The 18,865-nt window shown below is 45.4% G+C and overlaps 1 protein-coding gene across 2 annotated transcripts in view; it reads left to right on the forward strand.

Moving 5' to 3' along the window:
* The window catches only part of REEP1 (receptor accessory protein 1), a 96,860-nt gene that overhangs the window by 54,317 nt on the left and 23,678 nt on the right, over window positions 1-18,865 (forward strand). For both annotated transcript variants that reach the window (XM_040623228.1, XM_040623227.1), the window contains exons 3-5: window positions 2,825-2,901; window positions 8,913-9,033; window positions 11,804-11,917. In XM_040623228.1, the coding sequence (XP_040479162.1) occupies window positions 2,825-2,901; window positions 8,913-9,033; window positions 11,804-11,917 (312 nt within the window). The remainder of the gene's footprint in view (window positions 1-2,824; window positions 2,902-8,912; window positions 9,034-11,803; window positions 11,918-18,865) is intronic.

Consider the following 18,865-nt stretch of genomic DNA (forward strand, 5'->3'; position numbering starts at 1 on the left):
AAGGGATTTTTTTATTGTTGTTGTCATTGTCCTTGGCTTTTTTTTTTTTTTTTTGCTTTTAAATTTTTAAAAAGATTATTTATTTATTTGAGAGAGAGAGACAGAGACAGCATGAATGGGGGGGAGGGGCAGAGGGAGAGAATCTTTAAGCAGACTCCCTGCTGAGCTCGAAGCCCAGCGATCAAGGGGCTTGATCTCCCGACCCAGAGATCGTGACCTGAGCTGAAACCAAGAGTCGGAGGCTCAACTGACCGAGGCACTCAGGTTCTCCATCATTGTCCTTTGTTTTTAATTGAAGATAATAGAACGGTTTGAATACTAAAAAGAAAAAGGCAATGGAGTGGGAATTCAGGCTCCTGGTTGTGTGTCTGGATACCAGTGTTGGGAGTTCTTGGATCCTGGGCCCCAGCATGCCATGAAACGTCCAGTTGGAAAGACCTTTGCCCCCTGCTGAGGAGTCTGTCCTGCTGCAGGTAATCTTGGCAGCATGTGGTCTCAGACAGCAGTTACTTTTGATGGATTAAAACAAGGTGGTTCCCAGCGGACAGTCTTGTTTTTTCTGAATAAAGACCTTCAAGTAATCTGTTGAGACACATGTTTCAGAGTTACAAAGAAAATGGGCATTCACCAGAACTGCCTTTATTTTTGAAAGATATTTTTGCTGGGAGTAGAAATCTAGGTTAACATTTTTTTTCTTTCAGCACTTTAAATATGTTATTCCTTTTGTTGTGCTAGTCATCGTTTCTGTTAAAACGTCATCTGTTGTCATCCCCCTGTATATAGTATATCTTTTCCCACTCTCTCTTAAGATTTTCTTTCTTTTTCAGCAATTTTACTGTGATGTGCCTGGCTGTGGTTTTCTTGATTTATCTTCTTTGGGGTTTTCTGAGTTCCCTGGTTCTGTGGATAGCAATTGCTATTTTTGATCTGTTCTGGAAAATTTCAGTCATTATTTATTCAAATAATTTTTCTGTCCCATTCTCTTTTTTCTCTCCTCTGAAATTCCTATTTCATATACGTTAGACGGCTTGATGCTATTCCACGGGTATTGAGCCTCTCCACTTTTTTTCCAGTCTAGATTTCTGCCTTTATTGACTTTATTGTCTTCAAGTCCAGAGATTTTTTCTTTTTTGCATCCAGTTTGCTCTTAATTCCATTCAGTAATTTAAAAAATTTCAAATATTGGGTTTTTTGGTTTGAAGAGATCATTTGTTCTTTTTAAAGAGTTTCCTTCTTGAGCACCTGGGTGGCTCAGTCAGTTAGACATCTGTCTTCAGCTCAGGTCATGATCTCAGAGTCCTGGGATCAAGTCCTGCATCGGACTCCCTGCTCAGCAGGGAATCTGCTTCTCCCTCTACCCTTACCCCGTGCTCATGATCTCTCTCCCTCTCTCTCTCTCAGGTAAATAAAATCTTAAAAAAAAAAAAAAGTTTCCTTCTTTCTCTTGAAATCCCCCGTCTCTTCACTCAGTATGTTTACATTTTCCTGTAGATTCTTTAATATATTTATACTTTTTTTAAAAAAAGTAATATTGAGTTATAAGGGGGCAGGCTCCAAAATCCACATATAAATTCCTTTAAGTCTTTGTGTGGCCCCTAAATTGCACAGAGTCAGCCACTCTGTGGTAGGCTGAGAAAAAAAAATTGGAAAGCTGGAAAAGTTGAGCAGAAATGTAGTTTCTTCCCACTGTAGTAGAAACAGAGTTTAGAGTTCAAGTCTTGCCAAGTGGAAGAGCTTGGTAAACATTTGGGAATTTTCACTGAAACATCTAAAAGGCCATACTTAAGTAATAAAAATTACATCCCAGCACTAAGAGATCAGCTCTAAGACTAAGGACACAACTGAAATACTCCTGTCCCAATAAGTGTAAAACCTAACTGCCACAAGGTCAAGATGATCTACAGAATTTAACTACCTACTAGAACAAAACTCAACATTCTTTATAGAATGTAATATAAGCTTATAGCAAGGCTGCAGGATATAAGGTTAATATATAAAAGTCAGGGGCACCTGGCTGGCTCAGTCAGTAGAGCATCTGACTGTGACAACTTACTTCTCCAGGATTTTTCCCTCTTAATTTCTAGCTTCTTTAGCAGTCTCGAATTTCATTCTCCAGTTCTGCAGGCAAAATGAGTTCTGTCTGTCCTGTGATAAGTTGTTGGTTTGGGGAAATTAGCAAAGAGTGGTTTATAGGATGAGTTGGTGAAGGGGAAGCCAGGAGACAAAGGAAGCAGTTAGAGCACTTACGGTAGGTCCGGAGACAGGGGTCCAAGGCCTCCACTGGGGGAGAGAGGCAGTTGAAATGGAAAAGGTTGGTCATATGGGAGAGATTAAAAAAAAAAAAATCTAGTTTCTGTGAAGGGATGTGAGACTTTTCCACAGGAAACCATTCCTAAGTGACCACCATTCCATTCCAGAAAGTCTGGTCTGATTAAAGTTCATTCCAAAGTGTATCTCCGTTAAGGCCTGGAGAGTTTACTAACCTGGTGTTAGTCTTGGTAAAATGACCTAACTGAACCGTGAGTCACTCCTGGTCTGCTGGTCTCCCTGGCTCATGTGAAGGCTACAGATGGTCACCCAGGATCTGCTTTGACCTTGAGCTGAGGTTATTTGTGGAAACAGCCTGTTTGCCTGTGGCCCCAAGGTCTGGAGTGGAACTGAAAATGAGCTGTGGGAAGGATAAGGGGAAGGGGTTACAGATGTAGGATACACTGCCTGGACATGCCTTGGCATCCATGGTCCGAGCCTCTCGTTCTTGATGTTGGGCAGCCCGCCATTTATCCTTGACCTTTTCTACCAGCTTCATTGCTGTCTCTTTCAACAGGTCAAATGGATGATGTACTGGATTATATTTGCACTTTTCACCACAGCAGAGACATTCACCGACATCTTCCTTTGTTGGTAAGTACTCTAGGACTTGGGACTTTTCAAGGGAAGATGTTGCCTAGTATCAGTGGAGAGGTGGGAAAGGTCTAGAAGCAGTCTCAAACCTTACTTCAGAATGGAGAAGCAAGTGCAGGGATGTTAACTGGGATAGTTTTAATAAATTAATCTATAAAGTTGCTCTTCAAGGAAATATTTGTTCAATGACCTTATAAAAGCAGGTATTGTTCTTATAATATAATGATGTAATGATGGGCAAAATACAGTTCTTCAACTAATGTGGTTGGTAAGGAAGCACTCATATATCAAAAAAAAAATAGGAAAGAAACAGTACACACAAGTTCACCTTTAATAAAACTAGCTTTCTCTCAAACACCATCCACTCTCACCATAACTACTATTCAGAATTTATATACTTTTAACATATTTATGTGTGTACATATATACACACACGTATACACATATTTTTTAAACAATGGCATTATGGTATACCTAACAGTTCTCACTTTGTTTATTAAATTTATTTTTTGAATACTTTCATGTAAGCATAAGTTGATCTACCTATTTTTTACATGGCCACATGGAATTTCATGGTATAGAGGGACCATAATTTATTTTGACAATCCCCTTTTGATGGAAATTTTTTTTTTTGCTTATCACCAGTGCCACTATTATAGCAATGGAGCAAGTAAAAATTATAAGCTAGGTCCATGTATTGATATATTGCATCTTCTAAGGTGAAAGAGGCTGTGGATAACATATAGCATCTTGTTTCTATTTAAAGGGCCTGAGTTTCTCTGTACACGTGTGGATGTATACTAAAAGTAGTTTGGAAATACCCATCCATTAACCAGAGTTATTTCTGCAACTTGGAATCATGGGGTTGGTTTTGTATTTGCTGTGTTGTATGAATTTTTTTACCATGATCAATTATCATCAGAGAGAATAATAAAAATATTTCCATTTTGGAGAAAGTCCTTACCCAAAGAGGCTCAGTATGAACTTACCCTCCAGGATGTTATAGGCCAAGGACGAGACCTGAATACCACTTCTATAAATCCTGTTTTGGATCACTGGTCTTAATGACCTTAGTGTATAGTTTTTCCCCCAAAAAAGGCTGGCTTTCATCTCTACTGGGAGAAATAGAGGTCTCAGCCATTGTGGCCTCAAGCTGTAGGGAAGAAATGTGGATTACCTAATTTAATACGTTCGTGCCACGCACCCAGATAAACAACAGACTCAGGGTGGGGCTGAGTGTCCAGGAGTCTCCAGGAGTGGAGAGGGAACTCTGCTGAGCCATCCTTTGTCTTCCCCAGGCCGCAGGGGCTGGTACTAGGGGTCAGGCCCCATATTGTGCAGAGGTGCGCTGGGGAGGCTCCTGTGCCCCATGGGGAGATGAGGAAAACAGGCCCCCAGTGAGGACTGTGTGGTCCGCTAAACGTCATGGCCGACTCCTCATGTCCTCTTCCCTCTGAACAATGTCCTGTGTGTGGTATGGGTGGCATCCTGCTGTCCTCCTGTCCCTCCTCATGAATATCATGGGGGAATAGTGTTAGTCTTATGAGCTCTTTCCAGGGGCTGGCATTTCTGTCTCACCCCCTTTGGCTAAGTGGAAATCTGGTCTAATGTTGGATGCACCCTCCCTGGTAGCTGGAGTGTGTGTTTACCCATGGCCCTGGAACTTTAGAATTTCATACTTAATAAATGCTTATCGGCTATTTCTGGAGTTGATTTGATTTGGATTTTTGGGAAGCGTATGAGCTTTCCATTGCTGCTGTAACAGATGGTCACAAATTTAGGAGATATAAAATAACCGAAATATATTAGTTCAGTTTCTGTGAGTCAGAAGTCCAGGTAGAATCAACTGAGTCCTCTGCTCAGGGACCCACAAGGCCAAAATCAGGGTGTGGGCTGGCCTGGGCTCTTCTCTGGAGACTCTGGGGGAGATTCCACTTCAGGCTCACTTGGATAGTAGGCAGAATTCAGTTCCTTGTGGCTGTAAGACTGAGGTCCCCATTTCCTGGACATGCGCCTCCCACTCCAGCTTCAGGCCAGCAAAGGCATGTCAGATCCTTGTCATGCCTCAGATCCCTGCCTTCTGCTACCAGCCAGAGAAAGAGCTCTGCTTCTGCTTTTAAGGGATCATGTTATCAGATCAGGCCTACCCCCAATAATCCAGTACAATTTCCCTATTTTAAAGTCAGCTCATTAATCTCAATTATGTCTTCAGAATCCCTTCTGCCATGTGAAGGGAACGTATCTGTGGGAGTAACATCAGGATGAGAAGGTCATGGGACCAAAATTCTGCCCCCGACCGGAGGGCGTCTGATACCTGGTGTTTTGGTGCCTGTGTGCAGGGACGGGTAGAATCCCCCTCTTCCCGACCTGCGTGCAGGCCTCATCTGGCCCATCGTAGCAGGAGCTGTCCTGGCGGTTTATGTACGGGAAGCGAGGGTCATGTGCCTCTTCTGCCAGGAAGAGGTTGGGAACCTTCGCTGCCTGCTTTAGCCCGCAATCTGGTCATGCCCTGGGCCTGCTTTCTCTTCCTCCGCACAGGTATTACAGGTCATAGCATCTTCAGACAGAGTCTTCCCACTCCCTCCTCCCTCGTGCTCTGGGAATGACACAGAGCAGGCTGATGAGACAGACAGAGCCCTATTTCCCCCTTCCAGGGACATGGACACCAGCTCAGCAGCGAGACTGAAGTTTCTGTTCTACCTGGAAGCACCTTCTGGCTTCCTGGGAAGCATCTCTAACTTTGGTTCACTTCCAGGATTGGAGATTACCCCTTCCCTTTATGTTCCCTCCCTCCTCGCTCATCCCCACTGCCCTCTTTCCACCACTCCCCTAGGGCAATTCTCTCTTCATAGTTAACTTTTTTAAACTTTCTATTGATGTAAACAGCAGTCATATATGGTCCCAGGAGACAGAGGGTGGTGGCTTGTCTCACCACACCCACAGGCGATTTCATCTAGTTTTTTAACATTTACAAAATACTACAGCACATGGCAAAATGAAATTGAAACAATACACTAAAGAGTAAGGCCCTCCTCCCCCAGGCCTTCATTCTCTCTCCCCAGGGATATGACGGTTAAAAGTTTACTTGTGTTTTCTTCCAGAAAATTTCTGTACACATTAATTGCATGTGTTTTGACAATTTCATCACATGTCCAACCCTCTTAAGAAACAGTTATCCCTCGGGAGTGTGAAGTATAACATCGGAAGGATTCTGGGAGCCTGCATCTCCCCCAGGCACCCCAGTGCTGTGCCCCTGTACCTGGGGAGGCAAATACATCCTAGAGGTCAGGACAGTTCAAGGGCTTAGCATCAAGGAATGGGCTGGGTCCTTCTCCACTTTTTGGGTGAAGGCTGGCACGGTGGTAGGTCAGCGGGAAGGTGACTTGGTTGGTGGTGATTGCACTGGTAGAGCCAAGTGAGTCTAAGGGCCTCTGGGAAACACAGGGTCTGAGTGGCTCAGCTGGGAGACCCTTATGACACCTGACAAGGGCCTGGTCCTGAGGTGAGGATTCCAGGGACAGTTTGAGATCATCCCCCGAAGTATACTGGTGTGTGTGTGTGTGTGTGTGTGTGTGTGTGTGTGGTGAAGGAAGTGTGATGTGGGAAAAGGATTGTAGAATAATGCCATGTGCGTATGGGGAGTGGTGCTAAAGGAGTCATATATACCCACATGATTATATATCTTAGGCATTTGAAGTCTACTACTGAAAATGTTTTTGCTTTTGGAAAAGGGACTAAAGGTCTGAGATGGGAATAAGACTCTTCGTTGTATACTCTTCTGGTAAAACTACACACATGCATTACCTGTTAAAACATCTTTTACAGAAGCGACACAAGTGCTGCCGTGTGATAGATCCCCTGGGATTATGTGTGTATCTTGTGTTGATGCCTGAGCTTGCTAGATTCATTTGTTTTCCCCTGGGGGCTGGTAAATAGTTGTTTTCAAGACCAAATTTCCTCCATTATTAATCACTGGAGGGTTCAAATGTGGGAAAATCCTGCCTCTGTTCCTTTAGCCTCTTCTTTGTGATGGCTGTAAAACGTTAAACAGTCTTGACATGACAATGTCCTGGAGTTGCTGAGGGAATATTCGGGAAGAGCCTGCCGGAGGCAGAAGGCAGAGGACCAGGGACCTCGATGAGGAAAGCAGGGTGGGTGGAGCTGCTGATCTGGGGGTCTGTGTGAGAGTTGAAGGCTCTGAACTGACTTGCCAGAAATTGCTCTTTATTTTCAGCTGCATGATGAGGGGGAGAGGGGGTGAGTGAGAGGAATTTACTTTTTTGACTCTTCAGGCTAGCACAGTGTCCTTTTCCCTCAGAGCATCATGTTTTAGGTACCCAGGATTTATTTTGGTTAGGTATGGGAAGACACATAGACTCAGAAATGACTGTCATGGAGGAAGAAGTGTGTTATACTCGCAGATGCCTAGAAACAGGGGGCACAGACCGTGAGGTCAGTCAAGAGGCAGAGGTCGGACGTGTGGGCAAGAACTTTTATGGTGGTTTCCACGGAAGGAACAGGCAAGGCAGGGAAACATGTTTAGGATCAGCTAGTCTGAATAATTTCAGTGGGTGTTGGGCTGTCCCTTGGTGGCTGGTACCTGGCCCTGGGGTGATGAGAGCAGCAGGAGAGTGGCCCAGAGTGTGAGAGCTCATAAACGAGGTGGCTGGGGTAAGGGCCCTGGATTGGTTGGTTTGCATATGAAAGGCTTGCTTGTGGGCGAGTTGTTTCCTATCTTTAGGAATTGGCTAACCCAGGAAGGGGCAGTCTCTCCAGAGTCAGGAAGGTCCCAAGATGCCAAAGCATCAGAATAAAGAAAATAAAAAGACACGGTATTAGTACACATCAGGACGGCCAAATAGTGTTGCACAGGTTGTACACAGCACAAGATATCTGGCCAGGGTGGCAGGCGGAGCTGAAATTCAAATGAAGCCGGGTTCACTGGGCATGTGCTCGAGGACTGCCTCCAGCAGAAGGGGCTGGCTTTTTCTCGTGCATACAAATGCACCAGGTGGGCTGGCAGAGGCCCCTTACGGCACTGTCTCAGGTTGCTGTTCTGTATCACTTGCCATTATTTGATCAATCTCTGTCTTCGGGCCTGGACCATCAGTTCCAAGGTGGCAAGGCACTCTTACCTGTTACCCACTAGACCGAAAGCTCCAAGAGAGCAGGGGTCAGGTCTTCCTTATTCACCATGGTGTCCTCAGTGCTCAGCACAGGCTGACACAGGTTGGTGCTGGTAAGTGTTTATGTGATGAATAAATGAATAGTACGCAGGACTTCCGACTCCAGGACTGTAGGTGACCTGCGCCCTGAACTCTTCTCTTGGCACCAAAAAGATCAAGTTCTGTTCACCTGCCGTAGAATTGATTAGGGTGAATAGCAGCCTCCTCTTGGCTGGCAAGAGTTTGGCTCCTGTCCCTACCTCTTTGGGGACCAAGAAGACAGCCAAGGGGAGGCTTTGATTCTCAGTCTGGAGATTCTTTGTCAGCTCCTCCCTGTTCTACATCCTCCAGAGTTTTCTGCCTTCTTGGCCAGCAGTAAAGAATGAGTGACTGGGTGCAGGGCACAGAGGGCCAGGGTCTTCCGAACCTGCAGGCTGTGGCTGCAGCGCCGGCTCCAACCTCAACAAGCAGAACCCGCAGGAAGCCCAGTGGTTGCCAGGCCTGGCCGTAGGGTGATTGCTGGAGAGCACCTGGATCCCTGGCTTGCTTTGACAAAAAGAGAAAACGAGAACCTGTTTTCAAAAGAAGCCTTGGCCTGGGGTGGGGGGGGCATGTTGGGGGTAGAGATGACTTAAAAAAATAAAATCTTAAAAAAAGAAAAAAAAAGGAGGCCTTGGGCCTTTGCTCTGTGTTTACAAGCGTTTACAATGCACAATTCACGGGTGGAGAAAGGAGGGATCCGGGGGCCTGCGGCCGTGTGCGGCCAGGAGAGGTGTCTGTGCTGCTGGGTCTCGGGCCGCGTTGCTGAGACCCTAACGGAACATGTATTTTCTCATCTGTCTCCAGGTTTCCATTCTATTATGAACTAAAAATAGCGTTTGTAGCCTGGCTGCTGTCCCCCTACACAAAAGGCTCCAGCCTCCTCTACAGGAAGTTTGTGCACCCCACGCTGTCTTCAAAAGAAAAGGTAATTTATGCTTTCACTGCTTCCAGCAAGTAAAAAATTTAAAAAGCGGTCAGTAAAAAGGACAGAGTGTTTCATTGTAGGAGACCCTCGGTGGTCTCATATCTGTCACCAACAATTTGTTCCTTCTAATCTTTTTTTTGAATCTATTTTTCTGACATGTTTAGAAATAGGGGTGAAATCCTCAAGAAGATGTTATATGTATCATTACTTATTGAAAAACATTTCCATACATTGAAACAAAAGGCAACAGAAGATTCGCTCATCATTCAACTCCCCAAACTGAATTTCCTTCCTTTTATCATGCCCAGCTCCTGTCCTTTTATAGATACGATTTTTACGTAGACGATTAAAAAATACTTTTAAAACATAACACAGGTAAATGGAAGCATAAAGAGATTAAATGACTTGAACTAGTACCCAGATAGCTGCCGACAGACACTGGAAGGTAAGAAATTTCTTGTACGGTGTTTACCGTATTGTTCGGTGACAAATACATGCCTACTGATGGAATCCTTGCTATTTTGGTAATTATCAGTTGGTAAATACTGATGAGAGCAGTCATAATAATTTGTCTCACGTTATTTACCTTTTGTGTTTATTTTGCTTTGAACTACTTCACAAACATCTTTGTAATGAAAATATAGATTTGTCCAAGGCCAGAGATGGGAAAAATAAGACAGGGATAAATTGCAGGAAAGGGTCAGCAATGACTAAGAATTCAAGTAAGAATTACAACTTGTATCTCTTGAAAAGAAATTTAATTCTAAGCTACTTATAATAGCATTGTTTGTAAAATGATTTTTTGTTTAACATCTCCACTGAACGTAATTTGCTGGATTTGCTTTCACTGGGTGCCCTATTGGGTTTTTTTTTTTAAGGTTTCATACAATAATAAATGCATTACCTCTGTCTTACTAATTTGCTTTGATAACTTTGTTTTTTACGCATACCAGTCTATAAACCTTTCTTTAAAATAAAATTCTAAGTGTACCCCAAAAAAGCCCCGAATACCAAAAAACAACAGAAACACTTAATATAGATACAGTATTTAAATTCTGAGACCTTAAACAGATTTGCACATAACCCATTTGTATCTAATCTTCATAAAGATTCACGACCACCATAGTACATAGAGATTAATTTCTTCTTTTGATTTATTGTCTTAGAATAAATTGCCAGGAGCAGGATTATTGAGTCCAATATTGTATAACTCATTAATTATATTACATGATCTTCTAAACTAATTGGGATATGATTTTTAACATAAAATAGGAGCACTGTAGGTGGCTTTATATTTAAATTTCTTTTTTTTATATATATATTTAAATTTCTATTGTTTCTGAAAGTTGAGTACTTTGGACTTCCCGGGGGAGGCTTTAGGGGAACATATTCCTTGGCCGAGCAGACTACTGTAGACATTTCTGAGATCTCTTTTAGGAACTAGGATACAGCACTGCCTGTCTCAGAAGGGTGGGTTTTGAGGAATGCGATCTCTGTCTTGACCTGGTTGTCAAATCCCTACTCTTGGCACTTCCCTTTCCCCAGATGTCGGGCTTAACCCTGAAGCCACCAATGTCATTCACTTCCATTGAAGTGAAGGTGACTGACTCTTAAGGGCTGCCAAGAATCCCTACCCGAGTCAGTCAGGGGTCACATTGAAAACTTCGTGTGGTGACTTCCTGGGGAAGTCTTAAACAAGGAATGCACCGGGGTTGACTGTCCCATTGGCTACCTCAAAGCAAAGGAAATGCACTGATGTCCTGAACTTCAAATGAGACCAAGGCCAAGTGTCATTGTATTACTGAACTCAGAGATGAGCTACAGTGATGTACAAAACAGCTGTTCTTGAAACAGTGACAACAAAACAACCCAAACAAACGAAAAGAATAAGCCAGAGTTGATGCAGATTTGAAGTAAACCTCTATTTTGGCCACTGAAGGGACAAGACTTCAATCCTCTTTCCAACCTCCCCCCCACCCCAACTCTGGGGATATTGTTGGATGACTTCTCGTTTCTGCTTTTATTTCATTATCTGTCAAAAGATCTCCCTTATCAACAAAAGTAGCACTTATCTCTTTTTGTGTCCTCCTCTTTCCCCTTGATACCTGCATGGGGAGGTACTTGGATATAGTATGAAATAGCTACAGAATAGAATTTCAGAGCCGCAAGGGCCTGACCCCCTGAGATAGGAAGACGACAGTGGTTCTCACTTATTGAAACCAGCCATTGTGTTGGATGCTTCGCTGGAATGGTCTCATGTAATCCTCACTGTGCTCCATGAGTTAGGTACTGTCACTGTCCTCGTTTTTCAGAAGGCTAAACACTTGGTAAGGCCTGACAGCCAGTTAGTGGCAGGTCTGAGGTTAGATGCTCGGTTCTTGGCATTCTCTCCACTTTCAGTTCCTTCAGTGCCTTAGAGAGTGGCTGTGTCTAGTAGAATGGCAGGATCGCCCACATCCAGCACCCTGGACCCTTCCTGGAAGGTTAGAGCACTGTAAGAATAATCCTAGGGTATTGCTCAAAGAAAACTTTCCTGGATCAGTAAGTTGCTGTCGAAATTCCTCTTTCACTTCCCTGTATCTCTTCCATTTCTCTCCCTCCTCCTATCTACCCTCCCCTCAAACACACACCCCAAAGTGCGTATGACTTTTCAGTCCCAGCGAGAATCCGTGATTGGGCAAGCTGCCAAGCCCAGGGCTCAGAAGGGAGGAGAGAACAGAGATTTATTTGAACCTTCCAACTCAGTGTGCCTCTGTTTTTCTTTCGACAGGAAATCGATGATTGCCTGGTCCAAGCAAAAGACCGAAGTTATGATGCCCTTGTGCACTTCGGGAAGCGGGGCTTGAACGTGGCAGCCACCGCAGCTGTGATGGCTGCTTCCAAGGTACTGTGCGGGGGGAGGGGCGGGGGGGCGTGAGCATCTCGACCGTTCCAGCCCGTCCTGATCATCTGTCACCCATGTAACTCGAGCAGGACAGGCTCAGGGCCATTCAGTGGTTTCTCATCTTTTGGGGGTCCCTTTGAAAATCTGATGGAAAAATTGGTGAATCTTGCCCCCAGAAAATTGTGCAGATGCACGTACCGCACGCACACACACACACGCTCACACACATGAACGATGTGTGCAATATTAAGAGGTTCCCAGAGCTCCTGAAACTCATTATGGGTCCCAGAATAAGAACCTCTGAATTACTTGGAGCTTACGTGTGGGGGAAAGAGGAAATGAAAAAGGAGGGAGTGAGCTCTTCTCTGCAGTTTCCCAGGGTGCACTGGGAGAGACCTCTGAACTCAAAATATAGCCAGGTGGGGAGACTACCGGAGTGAGTGGGTGGCTCCGAGCACACGTGGCCCAGCAGACCCAGGGGGAGGAACCCAGGGTCCCAGATGAGGTGAGTGGTTCAGACGTGGGGGAGGAGGATGTGTGTAGCAGCGGCAACTGGAGCTGGAGGAGGTTTGAAGTAAACACTGGGCACGTGGGACATTGGGATGTAGACCTCACTTCCTTCTCTTTCCATCCAGCCTCGTTCATGTCCTCTGTGGTCCTTCCTAGCTTCTTCTCACATCACGTTCTCCTTTTCGTTGTGTCAGTTTCTCATTGTGTGCCCAGCCCTGAAAAATTAAATCGGTAGACATTTCCCCCTGGAGTAAATTCAACAGATTGCTTTGTGTTTCCTGGTGACAGTCCTTACCCCCAGTCCAGATGTGGAGGAGGGGTCTACCTTCAGCTGTGGGTGGAGGAGAGGCAGTTATACTAATGTTTGGGAAGACACACTGGCTGGGAGGTAGGTTATATGAGTGAAGGGAAGCTGTATGTCCTAGGTGGTAACTGATGGTTTTAGGCAAGGGGGACAGAGTTGTGAAAGGCTTTGGAAGAGGACGTTCCCCCTTGGTGCTCCATGGGCTCTGAGTGGATGGTGGGATGGAGCATGTCAACAGCCAGCTGGATCAGGGGACCGAACCTGGTTTTCTGTGTCCTGAACCAAGAGAAGCACATTAGGAGCAGTTCTGGAAGAAGGACTTACCCCTTGGGGCTGAGGTTTGTTAGAAAAGTATCATTCACCTGAAGTCAAGAAGGCCTGCGGAGAGAGAGAAGGAAAACCAAAAGGGAATGATTCCTGTTCAGAGAAGGACCAGCTCCTTCTGTAACACACTGTAGTGAGGTGTCCCCCTTAGTCCAATAGCTGCTGGCAAGGTGACGGATCCCAGTGAGTATCTTCGGAGGGGATATTCAGCTTTGGTATCCCAAGGAGTTGCATCAGGAGTTACAAAGAGCAGTGAATGCCAAGATCCTTCTGTTTGAGCTGTAACCACTTTGTGCTTTTATTTTTAAGCTGAAAGATAAGAGAACTCAGAATTGCTAAATTCTTAATTCATCAAGCCATCTTTGCAACATAAAGCTACAGAAAACTTCTCTGGCCTCTCTCTCCACCCCATCTCCTCTGCTTCTGAAGCCTGAAGGAACATGGGTTTCTACCCTTTGCCCCGCTCAGTCACAGAGCATAAATGTGGTGTATTAATCAGGGCGGCTCAGTATGGGTCTCCTGGCCATACAGCAACATGTGCGTCAATTTGATTCTGAAGGTAATTCTGTAGGGGCATCCTTTTCCAGGTCTGCCTCAAGCTGGAGCCTCCAGAATCTTGATACCGTCTTGGCCAGCCACCACCAGCCCCTCAGACCGCCCAGGGAAGCCCGTGAACCCAGGCCCCCAGCCAGGGCCCTTACAACAACGAGAGGCAAAGGAAGCTCCAGACAGTCTGAAACTTGCCTCAGGAAATAACTGCTCATTAGTTGTTTCTAGTCGCTGCTGTAGTGAGGGATGCCCGCTTCCTGTTGAATTTGGTTTCAGATGGGAAAGCTTTCTGCCTTTTGGGGGCTTCGCTTTTCCTCTCTAAATATAAATATCTTGAGAGAGAAAACACATCTTCTCTTCCAAAAATAATGCCCTCTATTTTTGAAACAGCTGTGTACTTAAAAAAAGAAGTAGAAGTAAAATCCAATCTGGCTGAGGGGTCACTCAGTGGTTTCCACAGCAACCATGGATCACTCCAGGCAGGGGTCAAAGGATGGTGACTCACCAGTGAGCCCAAATCTGGCTTTCATGTCCAAACCACCTGGGAAGCTATGTTTTCATTTTTTAATAGATTCTCAGATGTGCTGATTCAGACTCTCAGGCAGTAGGCCCAATCTCTATTTTTAACAAGTTCCCCAGATGATTTTTCAACAGCCAGCTCTGCACAGGTCCCTGCCCGAGGTCCCATCCAGAACCGGAGCGCTCAGGTGATTAGGGTTAGAGCACTTTGCTTGACCATTCCTGGGATGCAGATTTAGAGCGTTAACCTTGAGAATGAGAAAGTGAGGGTGTGTGTGTGTGTGTGTGTGTGTGTGTGTGTTTCATTTCCTTAAAACTTCATGCTGGTTGAGAAATAACTATGGCAGGAAGACAAATTCCTCTCCCTCTTTGTAATGCTCCGAAGAGCCTAGCACAGTGCATTGCACCCGCTGAGCCCTGAACAACCTTGGGGATTCCCCCACCATGGGGCTTCAACCATGACTAGGGTGACCGTATACTTTAATACTTTAATGTCCAAACCAGGACACATCTGAGAGGGGAAGGGGTGCTGGAATAATTACACGAGAAATAGGTGTACATGTGGCCTGTTCCAAGCAAGCCGGGACTTAGGGTCACCCTACTCATGGTTCCATTTACAACTCTCGGACCCCGCCTCTCTCCTCCCGGAAAACACCCTCAACTCACAAATCAGTTCTCCCTCTACTTGTCTACTGCATTTAGTCAGATGGACACACAGAGTGTGAGGTAACTGAAAGACAGTCTCTTACTTCAGACAGATTAGGGGCCAGGTGCCTGGATGAGGGCTCACTCCTCCCCCGTCTTCTGCTCTTTTTTCCATCCTTTGAAGGCTCCCCAGAGGGGAAGTATGGAACTTAAAAGATATTTTGGTTATACTTTCTTCTTTCATTTTTTTAAAATTGAAGTATAATAGACATGAAAGATTACATTAGTTTCAGGTGTACAACATAATGTTAACCCTTTTTATTTTCTTGTAATGTTGAGCCCTGAGCGCTGTCCCTAAAAAAAAAAAAAAGAAAAGAAAAAAAGACAAAGAATGTTTGCAGGGTTTTTGCATCAACAGGAAGAGTGAAGAAACTTTGTATACCATCTTTTACCAATGTAAGTTGTTACTAATGTTAACATTATTTTATCTTAGAACTGGAAAAACAAAAACAACACAATTACACATGGGAAATTCCTCCCTAGGCCCGCTAACCCGCACCCCACTCCCAGTTGTCCTTAGGGTCCAATCCCTCTCTCTGGTAGTATGGATGCGTCTTCTCTTTCTACGAAAACTGCTCTGTCGCCTTCCTGAGGACACCCTTTTCTGGGACCATCTGTCTAAACGTCCCTTGTCTCTGAGTTGGCTCTGCGCCTAGATGTGCGGTGTTTCCTAGCCAGTAATTCACCCAGAGGGAAAATTGAGCCCCAGGTTTTTTTAAGACTAGAATTGGAAATCTCTCTCTCTTTTTAAAAATAATACCCTAGAATAAGGGAAACACAATCTCACTCGAAAGAGAAACCGTAGTGAGAAAAACCAATTGATGAAAAGTTGGAAAACGGTGAGGTGTCCAAGGCCACCCTATGGTTCTTGAACTTGGAAGCACATACTGGGAAGCACATTCCACCTGCCCAGTTCTTAGACCTGGTAAACCAGCCTTGCTTTTTATTTGTCTTATAACTTGAAAAAGAATGTTGTTTTACTCCCTAGAGATCCTATCCCTAGAGCAATTCCACTGGTACCCATAGCATTGGTAGAGTCTGGTTAAACCACTGCTCCAAGTAGTGCTGACATTCTGTGCATTCGGGATTCTTCTGCCCCAGATTGGGTGTGGGCTTTTCTCCCTAGAATCTAATATTTCCTATTATATCATTAGCTTTTGGAGATGAGGGCCTCTAGATTCTTTTCCTTTGTGTCTTGCTGAGAAAAAAAACCAAAACAAAACAGAATAAAGAACCCAACAGTGCCTCCTTGTTTAGTGTTCTGTGCTCATAGCTACTCATCAAACCGTGATCGATCTGAACAATAAACTTTTTTGATTCTCTAGTCCTGCTCTGTGCAAGCGGCTCTTTACGTTTGAAGTAATTAGGAGTAAGTACATTTAGAATGCAGTTCCTCAGTCATACTAGTCACATTCCCAGTCCTCAGCAGCCACGGTAGCAGAGGAGGCTGGCAGGGACACAGAACATTTCCAACATCACAGAAAGTTCTCTTGGGCAGCACTGCCCCGAGCCCTCTCTGAAACCTCTTGGCTTCTCTTTACCTTCTTTTCACCCCTCCACCTGCAGTGCCCTGGCTTTGACAGGACCCCTCCCTTACCCACTCGGCACTTTGGGGCCTCTTAAATGAGGTTCACCAGCAAAATAGGAAGATGGAAACTCCGCTTATAACATCACCCATGGTGTCGCTCTCACTTCTCCAATGCCTTCCCTGGTCCAGTCCCACTTTCACGCCATGACTCCATTTCCCCAATTTGCCGGCAAAACTCAGGCACTTTGCCTGCGGTTATGGTCATGGTCAGCAGCCACCAGGGTATAGCCAGGCCTTGGTTACAGCCCTAGCATCCGAACAGCTGGGCACAAGCCACAGAGAGACAAATAGTAGTGTATTCCCACTCACTTTTAAAATTCCCACTCAATTTTGCCTTAAAAATAAAACTCTACAAAACAGTTAAGCATAGTTTTTTTTTTTAAAGTTCTCTCCCTATTATCCTTATCTTTTATCCATCACTGCTTTATCAGACCTCTTGCTTAGAAAAAATACTGCTTTCAAACCACCATGAAACTTTATTTTTGGAACCAGAAGCTCATTCCCAGAAGCTCAGAAGACTACTGACTTGGGGCCTCTGGCCAGACTGGAGTTGTTTCCCCGTCTTTGGTTTTGTGTTTTGTTTTGTTTTTTTCTAGCTACTTATCGTATACTAATTAGTTGCAAACTTCCTGTTTATAATTAATCAGAGGGCAGGTACTGATTTCCCTTTCATAAAACTTCCCTGTCTGGGCGCCTGCTCAGAAGGTATTTCCAAGGAAAAAGGAAAGACTGTTGCCCCCTCCAGGTCCCCATGTCTCACTTCACTGTCACACCTTTGTGTCTGCTCCCTCCAAGTAGCTGAGGAACATTCCCCAGCCATTGTGCTAGGCTACTTCAAGTTAGCCTTCTTTCTTCTGTTTTAGCCAAGGACCGTGTGACATAAAATTAATATTTAGAATTCACCATGGCAACCGGTTTTAAACACCAAGATTATCTAAACTGTTATGGACAACCCACTGAAAAAGTTTGGAAGTATTGCCTACCCTCTAAGTCTCCTAAACAAATCGACTTGCACCCGAGCTGAGCTTTCCGCCACTTGTCGAAGCAGAACCACTCAAGACGTCTACCATGTTGGCCTCTGTCACTCAACAGCCCATCTTCTTGGATTCCTCTTCCCCTGTGCTTCTCCCAGGACTGCTGCCTCACCTCACTGCACCTGGCAGATGGTTAGGGAGAGGACAACAAACAGAAGACGTAGAGCTACCAGTCCGCTGAGGAAGGGCTGGGAACTCACGCAGATGTCTCTCACCCCTCTGTTCCACGTTTCCCTGTGGAGGTTATAGGTAGCTGGATGTCTCAGTGGGAAGAGAGAAGCCTGCCTGCTTCCCTGGCCTCTGAGAGGAGCCCGCTGGAACCTCGGAGGTCTGCGAAAGCATTTTTAAGATCACGTGTGAGCAGGACGAGCTGCTCCTTGGCTGGGTGATGTGGCACCTTCTTGGTCACCTCCTCCTCCCTGACTCTGCTCTCCCGCTCGCTCCCTTCCTCTTCCCCTGCCCCCCACAGTGTTGGGTGGGATTTCTGCAGGACCCCATCTCGTTCCCCTTCCCCTCCCAGATCATCTCATCCTTTCCCTCACCTTCAGCTGTCCCCTGATGCCCTGGCTCTCAGATCCACTTCTCTGCCGGGGGCTCAAGTACAGCGTTTCTGATTCTCTGCTGAACTTCTCCTCCCCTTGTCTCCTTGGTACCTTTAGTCAGTATTTCCCTAACTCTGAATCTGTCCCCTCCTCTTGTGTCCCTTCTGTCTGATGACAACGAAGTCACCAGCCACCCTCTCAGGCCTTCAGGCTCCAGATCTCCTCTTCCCACTTCACTCTTCAAGTCCTGCCCATTTGACATCCCTTCCCTTTCTCCAGGCCTTCCCCACCCGCTGCCTTTCAGCTCAGACGATTGCAGCAGCCACGCAAGTCTTCACTGCTCCTCTCCTTTCCTGTTTGAGCCCTGATGCTGGCTTTTCCGCCTTGTCCTGTCTCTCCTTAGCTTTCTGGCTCCTCTTGTACTGCACTCACAGCACCACCTTCTGTTCTATTCTAGAAATAGCAACTCTGTGTGCTATTTCTAGACGTTCTCTTTCTGGGCCTCTCCTGTTGGTCCTTCATCTGTCCCTGCTGCCACCTATTTGAAATCCTGTCCACCTTTCAAGGTCAAATGCCACCTTCTCCACGGAAACCTCTTCTGATTCCAGGTAGAACTGTTCTCCTGCTTCTTGGTCCCCACATGGCACTATCTTGTGATCATTTTAATTTGTGTCTTATCTGCATTCCTAGTAGGTGCTCAGGCAATGTTAAAGGAATGAAGGACTGTCGTACGTATTTTGAGCTGTGTCAGCTAATAGAGCAATGCTTAGCATCACGGGTGGGACTTGGAGGTAAGCAGAGCCAGATTAAAGACCCCAGCTCCCACACCTGCTGCTTCCCTTCTGTGAGCCTCAGCTTCTTCACCTGCAAAGT

The sequence above is a fragment of the Ursus maritimus genome, unplaced genomic scaffold, assembly GCF_017311325.1.
Source record: "Ursus maritimus isolate PB19 unplaced genomic scaffold, ASM1731132v1 scaffold_6, whole genome shotgun sequence".
NCBI classification, from domain to species: Eukaryota; Metazoa; Chordata; class Mammalia; order Carnivora; family Ursidae; genus Ursus; species Ursus maritimus.